Here is a 19,688-nt window from a genome sequence, read left to right as displayed (position 1 = left end):
GCAATCCGTTTTGTCACCAAAGCCCCATATACTACCCACCATTGTACGCTCTCGTTGGCTGGCCCTCGCTTCATACTCGTCGCCAAACCCACTGACTCCATGTCATCTACAAGACCCTGCTAGGTAAAGTCCCCCCTTATCTCAGCTCGCTGGTCACCATAGCATCTCCCACCTGTAGCACACGCTCCAGCAGGTATATCTCTCTAGTCACCCCCAAAACCAATTCTTTCTTTGGCCGCCTCTCCTTCCAGTTCTCTGCTGCCAATGACTGGAACGAACTACAAAAATCTCTGAAACTGGAAACACTTATCTCCCTCACTAGCTTTAAGCACCAACTGTCAGAGCAGCTCACAGATTACTGCACCTGTACATAGCCCACCTATAATTTAGCCTAAACAACTACCACTTTCCCTACTGTATTCAATTAATTTATTTAATTTGCTCCTTTGCACCCAATTATTTTTATTTCTACTTTGCACATTCTTCCATTGCAAATCTACCATTCCAGTGTTTTACTTGCTATATTCTATTTACTTTGCCACCATGGCCTTTTTTTGCCTTTTACCTCCCTTATCTCACCTCATTTGCTCACATCGTATATAGACTTGTTTATACTGTATTATTGACTGTATGTTTGTTTTACTCCATGTGTAACTCTGTGTCGTTGTATGTGTCGAACTGCTTTGCTTTATCTTGGCCAGGTCGCAATTGTAAATGAGAACTTGTTCTCAACTTGCCTACCTGGTTAAATAAAGGTGAAATAAAAAAAATAAAGAATTGTAATATGTACATGTAGGTAGGTAGGGGTAAAGTGACTATGCACAGATAATAAACCGTGAGTAGCAGCAGCGTAAAAAAACGGGGGGGGGGGTCAATGCAAATAGTCCGGATAGGCATTTGATTAGCTGTTCACCCATCTTATGGCTTGAGGGAAGAAGCTGTTGAGGGGCCTCTTGGACCTAGACTTGATGCTCCGGTATCGTTTTCTGTGCGGTAGCAGAGTAGCTGGATTCTTTGGCAATTTTTAGGGTCTTCCTCTGACACTGCCTGGTATAGAGGGCCTAGATGGCAGGAAACCTGGCCCCGATGATGTAATGGGCCGTACGCACTACCCTCTGTAGCGCTTTGCAGGATAGAATTATGGTAAGGGCAACGGAGAGCTTTGTACACGTCTCTGTGTGTGGAGTAAAGGTGGTCTAGAGGTTGTTATTTTTCAGCAATCTACACACAATAGCCCATAATGACCAAGAGAAAACTTTTTTTTTTTTTTGAAATGTATTAAAAATAAAAACAGATACCTTATTTACATAAGTATTCAGACTCTTTGCTATGAGACTTGAAATTGAGCTCGGATGCATCCTGTTAACCTTGATTGTCCTTGAGATGTTTCTACAACTTGATTGGAGTCCACCTGTGGTAAATTCAATTGATTGGATATGATTTGGAAAAGCACACACCTGTCTTTATAAGGTCCCACAGTTGACGGTGCTTGTCAGAATAAAAAAGAAGGTGACCAAGAATCCGATGGTCACTTTGACAGAGGTCTAGAGTTCTTCTGTGGATATGGGAGACCCTTCCAGAAGGACAACCATCTCTGCAGCACTCCACCAATCAATCAATCCATCAATCAAATGTATTTATAAAGCCCTTCTAACGTCAACTGATGTCACAAAGTTCTGTACAGAAACGCAGCCTAAAACCCCAAACAGCAAGCAATGCAGATGTAGAAGCACGGTGGCTAGGAAACACTCCCTAGAAAGGCCAGAACCTAGGAAGAAACCTAGAGAGGAACCAGGCTATGAGGGGTGGCTAGTCCTCTTCTGTCTGTGCCGGGTGGAGATTATAACAGAACATGGCCAAGATGTTCAAATGTTCATAGATGACCAGCACGGTCAAATAATAATAATAATCACAGTGTTTGTCTAGGGTGCAACAGGTCAGCACCTCAGGAGTAATTGTCAGTTGGCTTGTCATAGCCGATCATTCAGAGTATCTCTACAGCTCCTGCTGCCTCTAGAGAGTTGAAAACAGCATGTCTGGGACAGGTAGCACATCCGGTGAACAGGTCAGGGTTCCATAGACGCAGGCAGAACAGTTGAAACTGGAGCAGCAGCACAACCAGGTGGACGGGGGACAGCAAGGAGTCATCAGGCCAGGTAGTCCTGAGGCATGGTCATAGGGCTCAGGTCCTCCGAGAGAGAGCATTAGAGAGAGCATACTTAAATTCACACAGGACACCGGATAAGACAGGATAAATAGTCCAGATATAGCAAACTGATCCTAGCCCCCCGACACATAAAGACAGGAGGGGTCAGGAGACACTGTGGCCCTGTCCAACGATACCCCCGGACAGGGCCAAATAGGCAGGATATAACCCCACCCATTTTGCCAAAGCACAGCCCCCACACCACTAGAGGGATATCATCAACCACCAACTTACCATCCTGAGACAAGGCTGAGTATAGCCCACAAAGATCTCCCCCACGGCACAACCCAAGAGGGGGCGCTAACCCGGACAGGAAGATCACATCAGTGACTTAACCCACTCAAGTGACACACCCCTCCTAGGGATAGCATGGAAGAGCACCAGTAAGCCAGTGACTCAGCCCCTGTAACAGGGTTTGAGGCAGAGAATCCCAGAGGGGAACTGAAGAGAGGGGAACCGGCCAGGCAGAGACAGCAAGGGTGTTTCGTTGCTTCAGTGCCTTTCCGTTCACCTTCACACTCCTGGGCCAGACTACACTCAATCATAGGACTTCAATAAAATAAAGACTTAAAGGTTGAGACAGTCTGCGTCTCTCACATGGGTAGGCAGACCATTCCATAAAAATGGAGCTCTATAGGAGAAAGCCCTGCCTCCAGCTGTATGCTTAGAAATTCTAGGGACAGTAAGGAGGCCTGCGTCTTTTGACTGTAGCGTACGTGTAGGTATGTACCGCAGGACCAAATCGGAAAGATTAGGCCTTTATGTTAGGCCTTTATGGTAGAGTGGCCGGACGGAAGCCACTTCTCAGTAAAAGGCTCATGACAGCATGCTTGGAGTTTCCCAAAAATCACCTAAAGACCCACAGACCATGAGAAACAAGATTATCTGGTCTGATGAAACCAAGATTGAACTGGAGGAAACATGGCACCATCCCTACGGTGAAGCATGGTAGGGGCAGTATCATTCTGTGGGGATGTTTTTCAGCGGCAGGGACTGGGAGACTAGTACGGATCGAGGCATAGATGAATGGAGCAAAGTCAAGAGAGATCCTTGATGAAAACCTGCTCCAGAGCACTGAGGACCTCAGACTGGTGTGAAATTTCCCCTTCCAACAGGACAACAATCTTAAGCGCACAGCCAAGACAACAAGGCAGGAGTGGCTTCGGGACAAGTCTCTTTATGTCCTTGAGTGGCCCAGCCAGAGCCCGGACTTGAACCCGATCGAACATCTCTGGAGACCTGAAAATAACTGTGCAGCAACGCTCCCCATCCAACTTGACAGAGCTTGAGATGATCTGCAGAGAAGAATAGGAGAAACCGAAAAAGACTCAATGCTGTAATTGCTGCCAAAGGTGCATCAACAAAGTACTGAGTAATGGGTCTGAATACTTATTAAAAGTGATATTTCAAATGTCTAAAACCTGTTTTTGCTTTGTCAATATGTGGCATTGTGTGTAGATTGATGAATAAATAAAAACATCTAATTTAGAATAAGGCTGAAACGTTGAGACACCTATGGATCTGCTGAGGGCTTTGCCTCATCAAATATGAATGAAAAGAGAAGTTCTCTCAAACCTGCACGCTGTGCTTGCTTTGCTAAGCTGTTGATATTTGCAATGCGGAACGTTGAAGATTGTTTTTCTGCAAGCCACCATGCTGAAAAAAGGGTGAAAGGGGTTGAGAAACACCCGACCCTCAAAGATGAGAAACACCCGACATTCTGCAGCCAGCCACTCCGTCTAATTATGTTCATGAATGGGCAGAATGGAAAAGGCCAACTGAAAGGCGTCTCAGCTCCAACCCAGGCGCTGCACCTGCAGTAGTGGAGCCGTTTGCCTGGCCACCCTATGAAAGAAGCCTGTGTTACATAGTGGAACATGAGGACACTGGTGCCTGTGTCCGCCTGTGTTGTTGTGTCTGTGTACTGGATGTGTTTATGGGGAAAGGCTGAGAAAGTCAGAGGAGGAGGAGGGGAGAGAGATGAGAGCAGGGGGAAACAGTGTCATACTGTACTTGGGTTGACATTGACAACAGTGTATATGAGGACAACCAAAAATACAAAAGCCCAATATATATCTCCATAAAGAGGCATTTAATCAAGGAATATACTGCTGTTTTTGTGGCCTTAACTCATCCCTGAATAATGATTTTATAACAGACACAAATACACTGTCTGGCATCCCTTTCTAGCCTTTTTACAAAGCCTCTTCAGCCCTATCACAGCCCTCTACCAAGGACATCCAGTCCGACCAAGGATAATGACACAATTCAGTTCAGTAAAAGGTCACATTTACAGTGATTTGAAAAGATCTTCGCCAAGTAGTTTTTTCTCTCTCCCAGTAATAAGATGCATTTTATTGTCTGCTATATCTACGTCGCTCTCACATGGAACTAGACTAAGAACTGACTGAATGAATTGTTATATTATCCAGAATCAGACAGACTATTTGCCTTGTGAATCAGTTTGGGCACGAACTGTCTCCATAACTCATAAGTCTACACTATTCCAACCAGCCCCATCAGGAGGGCTCCAGTAGAGGGATAACAGCATTATATGTTCTCTTCCACCAAAAAACTTGAAATACAACATGATGAAAAACACCCTCAAATTATTTTCCCTGAAGCGCTGAGCTTTATCACTCCACGCCGGGCTGTTATGTTTGGAAAGGCTCCAGCACAGGCATTTTGAAGTTGCTTCCCACCACTCAGCCTACTGTTTGGAATCGGCCTGACTGAAACAAAGACTGTCTAGTTGAGGCTCTCCTATAATACTCACCGGACAATAATTTTTTTAGGTACTCCACCCCGTTTAGGAAAATGGCTGTGGCTTGTTATATAAAGCAGGCAGACCGGCATCGAGGCATTCAGTGACTGTTCGACTGAATGTTAAAATGGGCAAAACAAGTGACCTAAGCAACTTTGCGGTATGTGGTATGATCGTCGAATCCAGTATCTCAGAAACGGCCGCCCCCCTGGGCTTTTCACGCACGACAGTGTCTAGGGTTTACCGAGAATGGTGCGATCAACAAAAAACATCCAGTTAGCGGCGGTCCTGTGGGCGAAAAACAGCTCGATGATGTCAGTGGTTGAAGGAAAATCGCAAGAATCGTGCAAGCTAACAGGCAGGACACAAACAGACAAATAACGGCACAGTACAACAGTCGTGTGCAGAAATGCCTCTCGGAATGCACAACTTGTCAACCCTTGTCACAGATGGGCTATTGCAACTGACGACCACATTGGGTTCCACTCAAATCAGCTAAAAACAACAAGAAGCGGCTCCAGTGGGCACGCGATCACCAACACTGAACAATTGAGGAGTGTGAAAACATTGCCTGGAACATGACAGTGAGTGGCCTGCGCAGACCCCAGACCTCAACCCAATAGAGTATCTTTGGGATGAGATGGAACGGGCTGTTTGCAGCATGAATGTACTGCCGTCCAATCTGCAGCAACTGCATGATGCCATCGCGTCAGCATGGACCAACATCCCTGTGGAATGTCTCCAACACCTTGTAGAATGTCCTGTAGAATTCATACTGTTTTGGAGGCAAGGGGGGGGGGGGTTATAACCCGGTACTTGATGGGTGTACCTATCTAGTAAGTGTATATCTTCAAGGACATCCATTGATTAACCACTGAATGATTGGAATGTGGAATTTGTGGGGAGTGACACAACTTTGTTAAACCATCAATCTGTTATGTCACGGTCAATGATGGCAGGTCAATGCTGTGGTGTAGATTGACCCATAATCTTTAGCTTTGGTAGACAGAGGATGCAAATAGGATTGGAGTACAATGATTTGTGATATGTAATTCCATACCCAGTCTGCTCTCAATGCCCCAGAGAGTAGCTATAATGACCAGTTCATTTGCATTGGATGATGAAATCTCCATTGGATGATGAAATTCTCCTACAAACATTGCTAACATTAGACATGAGAGATTTGCTGAGCCTTGTTATTTGCTTGGATAAATAATGGCCCCTAGCCTCTGTCTAGACTACGGCATCTGGCTTCGCAAGACTAACCCCTCACTACAGCACACATCACACATACTTGCAAACTGTACATTGCATTTGTGTATACATATTGCTAACATCCTCATTCCATATTTAAACACTGTAAACACAAACCAACTACAGACATATACTACCTACAGATAACTACAGACTAGAGGTCGACCGATTAATCGGAATGGCCGATTTAATTAGGGCCGATTTTCAAGCTGTCATAACAATTGGAAATCGGTATTTTTGGGTGCCGATTTTATTTTTATTTTTTTACATTTGTATTATTTTTTATTTTTTATACCTTTTATTTAACTAGGCAAGTCAGTTAAGAACACATTCTTATTTTCAACGACGGCCTAGGAACGGTGGGTTAACTGCCTTGTTCAGGGGCAGAACGACAGATTTTCACCTTGTCAGCTCGAGGGATCCAGTCTGGCAACCTTATTTAACTAGTCCAACGCGATAACGACCTACACTCCACAAGGAGACTGCCTGTTACGCGAATGCAGTAATCCAAGGTAAGTTGCTAGCTAGCATTAAACTTACCTTATAAAAAACACTCAATCATAATCACTAGTTAACTACACATGGTTGATGATATTACTAGATATTATCTAGCGTGTCCTGCGTTGCGTATAATCTGACTGAGCATACAAGTATCTGACTGAGCGGTGGTAGGCAGAAGCAGGCGCGTAAATATTCATTCAAACAGCACTTTCGTGCGTTTTGCCAGCAGCTCTTCGTTGTGCATCAAGCATTGCGCTGTTTATGACTTCAAGCCTATCAACTCCCGAGATGAGGCTGGTGTAACCGAAGTGAAATGGCTAGCTAGTTAGCGCACGCTAATAGCGTTTCAAACGTCACTCGCTCTGAGCCTTCTAGTAGTTGTTCCCCTTGCTCTGCATGGGTAACGCTGCTTCGATGGTGGTTGTTGTCGTTGTGTTGCTGGTTCGAAGCCCAGGGAGGAGCGAGGAGAGGGACGGAAGCTATACTGTTACACTGGCAATACTAAAGTGCCTATAAGAACATCCAATAGTCAAAGGTTAATGAAATACAAATGGTATAGAGGGAAATAGTCCTATAATTCCTATAATAACTATAACCTAAAACTTCTTACCTGGGAATATTGAAGACTCATGTTAAAAGGAACCACCAGCTTTCATATGTTCTCATGTTCTGAGCAAGGAACTGAAACGTTAGCTTTCTTACATAGCACATATTGCACTTTTTCTTTCTTCTCCAACACTTTGTTTTTCCATTATGTAAACCAAATTGAACATGTTCCATTATTTACTTGAGGCTAAATTAATTTTATTGATGTATTATATTAAGTTAAAATAAGTGTTCATTCAGTATTGTTGTAATTGTCATTATTACAAATAAAAAATAAAAAATCGGCCAATTTAACCGGTATCGGCTTTTTTTGTCCTCCAATAATCGGTATCGGCGTTTTCAAAATTCATAGTCGGTCGACCTCTACTACAGACAACATATTTGTCTGTGCCCTACGGGCACAACATGCACCGTCATCTCTAATTTCATACGTAAAGTCTCTATGTGAGAGACTAGCACAGTGTCAGTAGAGGGGCCGAGCAGACACCAGTCGCCCTTACAAGAAAAACATATTTTTGTACATATTAGAAAATATGATGAATTGGCCAAATCATATATTTATCAAAAATGTATTTAATACATTGAAATACATCTGGACATTATAAACACCTGCTCTTTCCCTGACATAGACTGACCAGGTGAATCCAGGTGAAAGCTATGAGCCCTTATTGATGTTAAATCCTCTTCAACCAGTGTAGGTATAGGGGAGGAGACATGTTAAAAAAGGATTTTGAAGCCTTGAGACAATTGCATTGAAAAAAACGTGTCTGATAAATGTATTGAATATATTTTTAGAAAAATATATGATTTGGCCAAATCTTTATATTATCTAATGTATTGTGGAAATGGATCTAAAAATATCTATATTTTAAATGTAACATAAACTAAACACACTGAGTTACTTCTTAATCTGTAAATATTTTATTTAAAACAATTCTAGAACTGAATATGGGTTGTTGATTGACTTTGGTGGGTTATTTCATCTGATTTCATAGCTGTACAGAAAAAAATTAATGTTGAATCAAATTGAGAAATAAAATAATGTATATTGCTTGAGCGTTTATTGAACAGATATTCCATTTAAGTTCAATCTTACCTTCAAATAGGATGCTGCTATCATAAAGACATCAGGCAGGCACCATCAGTTTGCAACATCAATGTGTTGGGTAGATGTTTAGGGGGTAGAACTGCTTTAACATTGCAGACAGATTGTGGCTTCTGTCAATGTAATTATCTGCATCATATTATTGTTGGGTAAACATTTATTTTAATATATTTTCCTTCTTTATTATTTTACCCTAACCCTATCGTCCCTCCCCTAATTTGAGTAAACTAATAGACAACAATACTTGGGCTTCTACTTCCAGCTTATACATACCTTTTTTATTTTACATACACATATTTTACATTAGTTATGTTTTTTGTTACATTGTTTTTTTTACTCTGAACCTTCAGCTTCTATTAGCCATATATTTTTCAATTGTGCTAGACAAAAGTGTTGCACCTTTCTATTCTCAAAGTTTCTACAGATTGTAAATTAAAGATACAATGTTTTGATAAGAGTATTATATTATTGATTGGTTGATTATGTCTTTTCAAATCCCCTAGTAGTGCTATTTGCAGAGTTAGCTAAACCTTCAGCCATTCCTGAACCTGTGACCAAAAACCATCAATGTTGGTGTGGACAGTGGAATTAGTACTTAGGTGTATTCATTGCAGATCAGCAATTTAGAATTTAAAATGATGTGCATTATCCTGAAAAAGGATTGCATGTCTTAACATTTTTCTTCCACATTTAGTCCATTCCCTTCGACAAAATTCTTAGCATTGACTCACAATTCCAAGCCTTTATTCACCTCTGCTTAGTGCTTACACATACAGTATGATCTTCAGGGCTGCACAGAAATTCTCCATTAACTATCAGCCTTTGGAAACAAAATGGGACAGACACATTTGAAGACATTTCTTGAAGTAATTAGTTAGAAACATGACAGTCAAAGCTTAGAAAATCATGCAGTTATAAATGCTGGTGAATCAAATTTGAAATAATTATGTTACTTGACTGTTTATTGAACACCTTATTTAGCAAAAGTTCAATATTTACCTTCAAAAATGATACTGCTATCTTTAGGACATCAGGCACCATCAGTTTGCACCCTCGATGTTGCTGTGCACGGGTTCAACAGAGCCAACACAATGATGTTATCTAACTGCCACAATATGCCTCGCAGGCATTTTCCACATTTTGTTGACTAAAGCCCTTCGTTCATCCTGACCCCAGCAACACATCACACATCCACTACTCTCTTTGCACTGGCCAAGTCTAAGTACAGTCATCAACCAAGGCCAAGTATACTGGTGGTTCAGTGTTACTGGTGAATGTCGGGCCCGCCGGTAATGTATAATGGGTCTATAGTCAGTTTTGTGAACCAGAGTAAAGCTCAGAGGCCTTCTGAGAGGAGGAAACGCTAGGCTACCGTGGTGAGTACACCAATAAAGCCAAGCGGTCAGGATTCACAGGTTGTGCCCAATAAGCAAATCCTGGTTTAGTGTGTTTGTACTGATGAAAATCTAGTGAATTTCAGCCACTCATGTTGTTGATTAATGTTGTAAGAGTACTCTGGAAACTTGCATTTAAGTCTGTGAGTATATGCACCCAATAGTATGGTAGTAGTAAGACATTGATCGCCAAGCTGGTGACCGCTTTTTACACCCTAACAAGAGGCTGATGCCCACGGCCCCCATTGGTTCCCCAGTAGAACACACTGGCGGGTCTCTGCATGGACTTACTGAGTGTTCATCACTGACATAGAGACAGAGCGATATCTCAGGCTCTCCCAAGACAATTTCCTCCTGCCCCTTGCTGTTGCGCAATCTGTCCTCTTGCCGTTGGCTTCCCTTCATCTCTGTATGAATTCCCATCCTCAATCCTCCCCTTGATACCGACCCGTCTGTTTTCACCACGATGGCTGACAAAGACCAGGGAGCACTCAGTCGCTTGAAATATTCACACACCATAGCAATATCTATGAAAAAATGTTTTCTGTCTATTTGCATTCTGCCTGGTTGCTTGAGTTCCGGTCCAACAGATAGCCAGCTCACAACCCCCGGCAGCTGGAGCTCTAATTAGCTCTGATATGAGTTAATGTGATGCAACCTGCCAGCCACCGGTTTGTAAGAACATCCACCGGGATATAAAAACAACTTAAGGCAACTAATGATGCATCACAGAAAGGTAGCAAGTTTCTATTAGTATCATACGCCTTGCGGAAGTGCCGACACAGATCCAACCAATCTCCTACTGCACAGGACCCACTTTCAATATCTACTCTGAAGCCATATACTGTAGGAATTGTCAATGGCGAATCTGTTTGGCCAATAGTCATTGCCAGTTACTTGAGCTGGCTGTGAAAGTTCTGTTGGAAGCGTCTATAGCAGAGGATTTCAAACTTTTCTTGCCCAGGGACCCCCCACACAGGCAAACCGGCAACCCAGGGACCCCCATCATGTTATCAACAACAAAAAAGTAATGTCTTATCTTGTCGTGAATGTTAATGGCAAATAAGTAATCAACATTTCAAATTAATAGATTTGGTAGACAGTGTCATTATTTTGACCCGCCCACAGTTCATTGGAAGAGGAAGTGGAAACTAACATCTAAGTCTATTAGCTAGAAAGGTATCTTTGCGGTGTAGAGAAAATGTTGCTGTTGTAAAAGATAATTTCCAGCAATTCTAAACAGTTTGGCATGGAGCTGAGAGACAATTTTGCATTTTTAAAGCTAATTTCCAGCAAGTCTATGCATTTTGCCATGGCTACTGCTATGTTTCTCCGCTTTTGATTCTCCCCGAGTGTCTAGCTTTTATTTGATTGTAAAGCCTTATCCTTATTGTCAGTTAGAAGTGACTCAAATCATATAAAAATAAATCATATTCATTTCAAAACTGTTCTCTTTCCTGAAGTCTGAACAGCCAAAAAGCACATGGAATCTGATATTTTAAGCCACATTTTAAAACCACCTTCATGGGTTATTTGAAGTCAGATACAAATCTGATTCTTGGCCAATTGGATATATTTGTTATTTGGCATATCTTGTTGCTTGCTAGCTACTCTGTTGACAGTTTGACAAGGACATGTGGTAGCTAACTAGCTTGTTAATTGTCCACAAACAAATAGGGAATCTGCTAGAAAGTGAAGCAGCTACCTAGCTAGCTAGTTGACTGCCTTGGCTAGCCAAAAAGGACTTGTTTTGTAAGTCAGATCATTATCACACTACGATTTTGAACATTCAAAGCAACTGGGAAATGTCCATGGCAGGCATTGTTGTCACCTTAGCTTGCTACATAACTTCTGAGTGACAGGAAGCACGAGCACCACAATAAATTAGCCTACACCACTGTGCACGGACCCATCGTTACCATGTCAACTAGCGTAGCCATGTCAGCAAAGGACTTTTGTCAGAGCACACACATACGATTTGGTCACTTGTAAGACAACCGATTTGAAAAGGACAACTGATTTGAGCGTTAATAAGGCCTACAGTGTGAACGAGGCTTTACTTTTCAAAGATAGTAATGTTAACTTGACACTGAAACAGATTTTCCATTCTTTAAAATTAACACTTAGATGGCCTGCCTAAGAATTTTCTATACAAAAAAACAAACTTTGCTCCAATGACTGTAATTTCCTGGATGCAGAGACATAAAAAGGGTATCCGCGAAGGTATTCTGTTGCAGCTAGTGATGGTCATAAAATAATAATGTTCCACACAAAAAATCCCCCCCCTCCCAAATAAAATCATGGACCCCCTGCAGTACCTCATCCGCGGATCCCAGTTTGAAAACCCCAGGTCTATACCTGGTGCAGGTGTCCTGGGTCCCATTCCAACATCTTGCACTGATGTAATGCCAAGTTGTTGTTTTTTCTGCTTTTGCCTGAGGAAATAGATGTTGTTGCTGTCATGACCTTCACGTCTTGGAACATGGCAAGCTAAAGCATACTGCCATAGTACAGTAAAAGGCATTTCACTGCATCATTGATGTCTCGTATCTTTATAGCATCAATTTGCATCCGTGTCTCAATCATATCGATGTAGTTTGCCAATCAAAATAAGTAAATGTGCTGTATAAGGCAGTAACACACTGGCCTGGTCCCAGATCTGTTTGGGCTGTTTTGCAAACTCATGTGGTCATTGTCATGCAAAACATGACCAGGCTATTAACACACGTCAACTATGACTGCACCTGGTCCTGTGTCTACGTGTCCTCGGCTGAGAGATGCAGATTTATCCAAGAAAATCTCCAAGGTCCCCATCTTTTTATTTAGAATCAAAACACAACAGCAGTACAGAACAATAGGCTCCATACTCAGTGGTTTGGATTATAGTGTTTCTGTCGCAAGGGTTATGGGTTCAATTCCCTTGGATCTGATACATTCTGTACATCGCTTCGGATAAAAGCATCAGCTAAATAACTAATGACTCTTCCGAATGTTATGCTAATTAACTAATGACTCTTCCGAATGTCATCCCTGAATATCCTAACAGTGCCGCTCAGAGAATGTCTTCAACCAGAAATGATGAACATCACAGCCATGGGATTGATCATCGACATAAGAGCGATTCCATGCATCTTTCTCACTCTCTCTCCGTCTCAGCCAATGACATCCAGTGATTAATGAGTGCTCAGTTAGGAGGCCCAGTGCATAGTACAGTATCCATGGTGCTGGGTTCTGCCAAGTGAGCTGTATCTCTCAGAGCAGAAGCAGGTCTTCAGAGACAGGCAGATGGGAGATAAGCCCACTCATGCTGCTCTGAGAAATTACACTCTGTGTGATGATGAATGTGCTCACAGGAACCGTTCATACTGCAACTCCATGGGGGCACTAGCAAACCATATGCATTATGCATACACACACGTGTGGGCATACACGTCGACACACACACACACAAGTATACAGGCAACAGGCACACACGTGCGCATGCACACACACACACATATACACACACACACACACACACAGAACCAGATTTTTAGGAGGGCCACGTGGGGTGGTGTATAGTGGGTTTAAAGTGGGACTGATAACATTTACAGGGTCAAGTGGACATTCCTGTGCATTGACCCAGATATGCCTTCTGTGCTTCTGTGTAGTTAAATTTGATGATTTATATACCCCCAAAGGCTCTGTGTGAACACAGAACTTTCTGTTATCTGTAGCAGTGGTTCCCAAACTGTGGGGTGGGACTCAGTCCGGCTTTCAACTTACTCTTGAAAATTGTAATAGTAGAATGCACAAGGTGCAATTTTGAAATTGGGTAATGCATCATCAGTTTTCCTCTTGTCATTGCATACCTTAAAGAGCTATTTATAACTTGTCAGAAATGTCCAGAACCACTAGCCTATGCCAGCTAATGTTTTTTCTTTTTCTGTTTTTTTCTTTGAGTCACTCAAATATCACATGAATACACATACGACATGGCAAAATGTATATAATTACAAGACAATTAGCTTTAAAACTGGAAAATGCTCTGTTCACCCTATGACAAAATGTGTAGGATTGCAGGAAATAAGCTTTCCACCAACAAGAGGCTTGTGTACAGAGTATAAGACAGAAATAGACGTGGGATGTTCCACCGTGCTGAATTTGGGAACCCCTGATCTATAGTAGCTTGGCATCATGTTAGCACCTCAGTACAGCTACAGAGGATGTGTCCCAAATGGCACCCCATTCCCTACATACTCCACTGCTTTTAACCAGAGCCCTATGGGTCCTGGTAAAAAGTGGTGCACTATATAGGGAATAGGGTGCCATTTTGGACACAGACACAGAAAGGACTTGTGAACTGAGATAATTAGTGCCCTCCCAGGCAGTTGCATGTTATGTTTATTGCAGGACAGGACCAGACACAATGTTATGACTAATGGTACATGTGCTGTTGTTTTACTCTCTCATTGATCGCCATGAGCATTCCTGTCAGTAATGCCATGTGCAGTTATCGTATGTTTCTTGAGGGCAGTTTCTGCTCTATAGTCTAAGTCTACATGCAATAACTTATAATTTGCTCTCTTACATGTCACTTGTCTGGTTATTGGAGATTTACTCTCGATGTTCCTGTTTCTAAGCCTTGTAGTTCACCAAGGGCACAGTTGTTTTGCATGTTAGAGGCTAACCATGCAATGATCTGCTTCGCTTACAGGTGAGCCACGCAAGTTTGACCCGGGCTTCAGAGGACCTATCCATAACAGGTACTGTATCCTCTGGTCTCCTCCAACTTCCCTTGCACGAAGAAGCAATAGAAACATGTTCAGTAATGCGCTTGTAATTGACTCCACGATGGACGTTCAACAGCGTACTGATAGTTGTTCCCCAAAGGCTTCTTTTTCTCTCTCTTTTTGATTTGCGCCAAAGATGGGCCTATCGTCTTCTTCTCAATCTGCCATAGAATGGAATTGTGCATTCTGTCAAAACCACTACACATCTTATATTATTCTTCTTCTTTTTTCTCCAAATAAAAATATTAAACTTATTGTTTCATAAGCTCTTTTGCACGTCACTCTATGTGTTGACGGATTGATAATTTGCCAGGCACTGTTAATGGAGAGGGAGGCTGAGTGCTGGCAGCTGTCTTCGCTACATCACACAGATCAATAGCTATTAGTCACACGATCGGCTGGCGTTAACCCAATGACACACATTGTTAACCAGCCTGGGAGACTGGAGGAACACAAACTCGTATATCACAGGGAAGCAGCCAATTTAAGTACTTCTTTCCAACATATACCTTTCATGTATAACCTGGCTATGTCCTTTTTATTTGAATGCCTGGCTTTATCTAGTACATATACCAATGTCCTGTTGCTATGCCTTGTTTAAATTTGTTTGGATTGTCATTGGCTCTCACTGGAGTCCGCCATCCCACAAGACAACATCGTAAACAAGATTTCTCAATTACCAATTTAGGATGCAGCTGTGTATGTCTTATAGCCTTTCAACTTTGTGGTTTTAGTCTTTACACCACTAATTTCTGCCCTGAAGCGTTTCATTACTTCATACTGTAGAATAGACATTCAGGACCAGCTTCATATACACTGGTGGGGAAAGCATGCCCCCCCCCCTCCCCCCGAGCCTTAATCTCACCCTCTCCAGTTCGTTTTACTCCTACAGCTGTGGACTAAAGTGAAGACACTTTGATGTTTATCTGGCTTAGAGGTTTAAAAAAAAAAAGAACTGAGAGAGGACTGACTCTCCTTCGGTTGTCTTTTTTTCTCAGAAGCTCACCGCCTAAATTAAGTCTGTATCTGTGGTTATTGAACAGTCCTCTAAAAGAGTAGAGAAAATGGAGATGCATTGTAGCTCTGAATAATTCCGGCTTCCATTATGCTGCGGTACGGGTGATATATCAATCCATAAAGTACATCTGAATAATGTATGAATTGAATGATGCCATTGACTAGGGCCGGCGCGATACCAGTATCGGGATTCCCATTAGTATTGTGGCAAGGAAACAAAATGTGAAGCAGATTTAAATTCTTTAGGAAAACAGCCCTAATGTTGGAAACCAACATCATTATGTTGTCATCCAGAGTCACATTTGATTTATTTTCCAAGCTACAGCACACAATATTTTACATACAGAAGGTCTGCTTTGTTTTCATTTTTGCCTTGAAAAAAAATATCCCGATATTGGTATCGTCCCGCCCTGAATAGTGGACTGCACACCTTTTAGTCAAGACACATACATGGACTGTAAATTTGTCCTTGAGACTTCTGCAGGGAAGTTGCAAAACATTCTATCCCCTGTGCCTTCCACTTCTATATCTATTGGCTCTCCAGACCTTGAGAAACTTCCCGGTGTGTTTCAACATGTGAGAATCCATTATCTCTACCCCTCTCTCCCAAACTTTCTCCCTGTTAATTCCCATTGTGTGGTGGAAACAGTCGGCCAATGGTGACGCACAAGAATTGCAGCCACGCTATTCTGTGGCAGTGTCGACCGGTCATCACCACCACAGCCATGGCACCAATGGCTCCCCAAGTGGAGTCAGCTTTACGAATAGAACACTCTGTCACAGAGCTTCACATGTCACTGACAGGAATGCCAGCCGTTACCCACTGCCTCACAGCACTTAGAGTAGCAGCACACATACATACCCACCCAGCAGGGGAAAGGAAATGGTTCTAGCCGACAGATTTTGGTTCAGCTATGGAGATCTAAGACTTTTAGACTATGACTGGGATTTGGCATTGGACCACATTTGCAGTTGGGCTGCGTTTGCGTCACAGAGATGAGAGAAAGATACCTAGTTTTTTGTGTGTCTCGTTTACCAGCTTCTTTTCAGCGTTCACCTGACACAAAGGTTGTTCTATGTTAGCTCTGTAGTGCTAGCTTTGCCTTAATAGGTAGTCTCTGTCTAATGTAGCCTATTTGAAATGATGAGCGCTTCTTACAGTTACCTTTCCTGTTACTTTTCATTCAAGTCGTACAGTTTGGTTTCAATACTTCAAAACCAGATGGGAGGTCCAGGTAGTCACAAAAATAGATGGGTGTTGGTTAAATTGGGATTTTAATGAATCGAACACATTTGGAGTGTCATTTTTACCCCCCTGTGAGCGAGGAGCGGTTTTTCGCGGTGCAGTTGGAAAGGACTTGGCGCGCTGGAAAAGCACCACTCCATGAGCGATAAGAGGGATTTCTGACTGCTCAACTCCGCTCACATACTCTGCTGAGTACCACTCTTCATATTTTCAGTATGGTGATGGCTGCATCATATTATGGGTATGCTTTTCATTCAGCGAGGACTAGGAAGTCTCTAGGCCCTGGGGGTTTGGGTAGAAGACAGTGGAGACTCACTTCACGGTGAAGAGGTGAAGAGTTGACAGAAGGTCTGCGTCAGGGTCCCACCCCCTGGATCTCATAGACTAATCACCCATGATTCCTAGCTGCCCTCTGGTCCGCTACCTGACTCAACTCCTAATGGACACTGAGAAATTCAGTCCTCACCATGGCAACCTCGACAGCTCTTGTTCCTTGTCTTTTGAATGAAATGAAAAAGTAGTCCCTCGTTTGCCTCTTTTTAATACCGTGTTTAATATCAGAGCCGGCAGTGCCTTGGGCACACCGCAGGTCCACTTCACACTGTATCACACTGTCTCTACAGGAATGTTGTCAGTGTAAGGATGGAGACATTTTCTGCCTCGGCTCCCTTGGACTGGGTTTGTTTGTGAAATATGGCTTAGCCTTTGAAGTCTCAGTTCCATAACCATCATGTTATAGACTTGTGTCATTCCTTGAGTCTATGCCATCAAATATGATTTACGGTCAGGATTTTTGTGGGTAATGCAGATCTGCACAGATGGTCCATGGGTCAGTTATTAGCTGGAGGGGATTTATGGGCAATGTAATTTGGTGAGATATCTCAAATTGGACATTCACAATTAAGTATCAGGTCTTAATGGGAAAATTGCAATCACTGATGGCCACTAGATTATCACCAGCTGATCTCTCGTTAAACCATCATTACGCACTGAAATCACCCGCACAGCTGATGTCAATTGCGACCATCATCCGTCACCGATTTACCACTCCGTAACGTGGATTTCTGAATTGGAAAGAAATGTGGTTGGGAGAGTAATTTCTTATTATTTGGAAATTGTTATCTTAACCAAAGAAACCGTTGCAAAGTGCTTTGTTTTATAATTACATTTCAATTGTCTTTCAATGTTGTTGCATTCCATATAAAGTATGTGAATTTGGCTATTTAGTGGATTCGGCTATTTGAGCACACAGCCATGCAATCTTCACAGACAAACATTGGCAGTAGAATGGCCTCACTGAAGAGCTTTGTGACTTTCAACGTGGCAATGTCATAGGATGCCACCTTTCCAACAAGTCAGTTTATCAAATTTCTGCCCTGCTAGAGCTGTCCCGGTCAACTGTAAGTGCTGTTATTGTGAAGTGGAAACGCCTAGGATGTCAGGTAGGAAGGTAAGACCCAGATGCAGACCACGCCGAATAAACAATAGTTTAATATTCCAACAGGGGCAGGCAATAGACAGGTCAAGGCAGGCAGGGGTCAGTAAACCAGAGGCGGGGCAACGGTACCGGGCGGAAGGCAGGCCCCGGGGCCATGGCAAGGCAGAGGTTGGTAATCCAGAGGGGAGCAAAGGTACAGGTCAGTGGCAGGCTCAGGGGCAGGCAGAGTGATCAGGCAGGTGGACTTGGAGTCAGGACAGGCAAGGGTCAAAATCAGGAGGGCGAGAATAGAGAGACTGGGAAAAGCAGGAGCAGAGACACAAAACCCTGGTTGACTTGAACAAACAAGACAAACTAGCAACAGACAAACACAGGTATAAATACACAGGGGAAGATGAGCGACACCTGGAGGGGGGTGGAGACAATCACAAAGACAGGTGAAACAGATCAGGGTGTGACATAGGAGCAACAATGGCTCAGCCTCGAAATGATAGGCCACGCAAGCTCACAGAACGGCACCGCCGAGTGCTGAGGCGCATAAAAATTGTCTGTCATTTGCAACACTCACTACAGAGTTCCAAACTGCCTCTAGAGGCAATGTCAGCACAATAACTGCTCATCGGGAGCTTCATGAAATGGGTTTCCATGGCCGAGCAGCCACACAAGCCTAAGATCACCATGTGCATTGCCACAAGTCCTCAACTGGCAGCTTCATTAAATAGCACCCGCAAAACACCAGTCTCAACATCTGCAGTGAAGAGGCAACTCTGAGATGCTGGCCTTCTAGGTAAAGTTGCAAAGAAAACGCCATATCTCAGACTGGCCAATAAAAATAAAATATGAAGATGTGCAAAATAACACAGACACTGGACAGAGGAACTCTGCCTAGAAGGCCAGCATCCTGGAGACGCCTCTTCACTGTTGACATTGAGACTGGTGTTTTGCAGGTATTATTTAATGAAGCTGTCAGTTGAGGACTTGTGAGGCGTAAGTTTCTCAAACTAGACACTAATCTACTTGGCCTCTTGCTCAGTTTTGCACCGGGGCCTCCCGCTCCTCTTTCTATTCTGGTTAGAGCCAGTTTGCGCTGTTCTGTGAAGGGAATAGTATACAGCGTTGTACAAGATCTTCAGTTTCTTGGCAATTTCTTTCATGGAATAGCCTTCATTTCTCAGAACAAGAATAGACTGGTGAGTTTCAGAAGAAAGTTATTTGTTTCTGGCCATTTTGACCCTGTAATCGAATCCACAAATGCTGATGCTCCAGATACTCAACTAGTCTAAAGAAGGCCAGTTGTATTGCTTCTTTAATCAGAACAACAGTTTTCAGCTGTTTAAAAAAAAACATTTTTTAACAGTGCTAACATAATTGCAAAATGATTTTCT

At 42.8% G+C, this 19,688-nt stretch overlaps 1 protein-coding gene across 3 annotated transcripts in view; it reads left to right on the top strand.

Moving 5' to 3' along the window:
* LOC135512571 (choline transporter-like protein 5-B) overlaps positions 1–19,688 on the top strand; it is a 63,599-nt gene that overhangs the window by 17,220 nt on the left and 26,691 nt on the right. For all 3 annotated transcript variants that reach the window (XM_064934725.1, XM_064934727.1, XM_064934726.1), the window contains exon 2: positions 14,527–14,575. In XM_064934725.1, coding sequence (XP_064790797.1) covers positions 14,527–14,575 — 49 coding nt within the window. The remainder of the gene's footprint in view (positions 1–14,526; positions 14,576–19,688) is intronic.

The sequence above is a fragment of the Oncorhynchus masou genome, chromosome 24 (genome assembly GCF_036934945.1).
Source record: "Oncorhynchus masou masou isolate Uvic2021 chromosome 24, UVic_Omas_1.1, whole genome shotgun sequence".
NCBI lineage: Eukaryota > Metazoa > Chordata > Actinopteri > Salmoniformes > Salmonidae > Oncorhynchus > Oncorhynchus masou.
The sequence above is the reverse complement of the archived record's forward strand: the minus strand, read 5'-3'. Positions and strand labels throughout refer to the sequence as shown.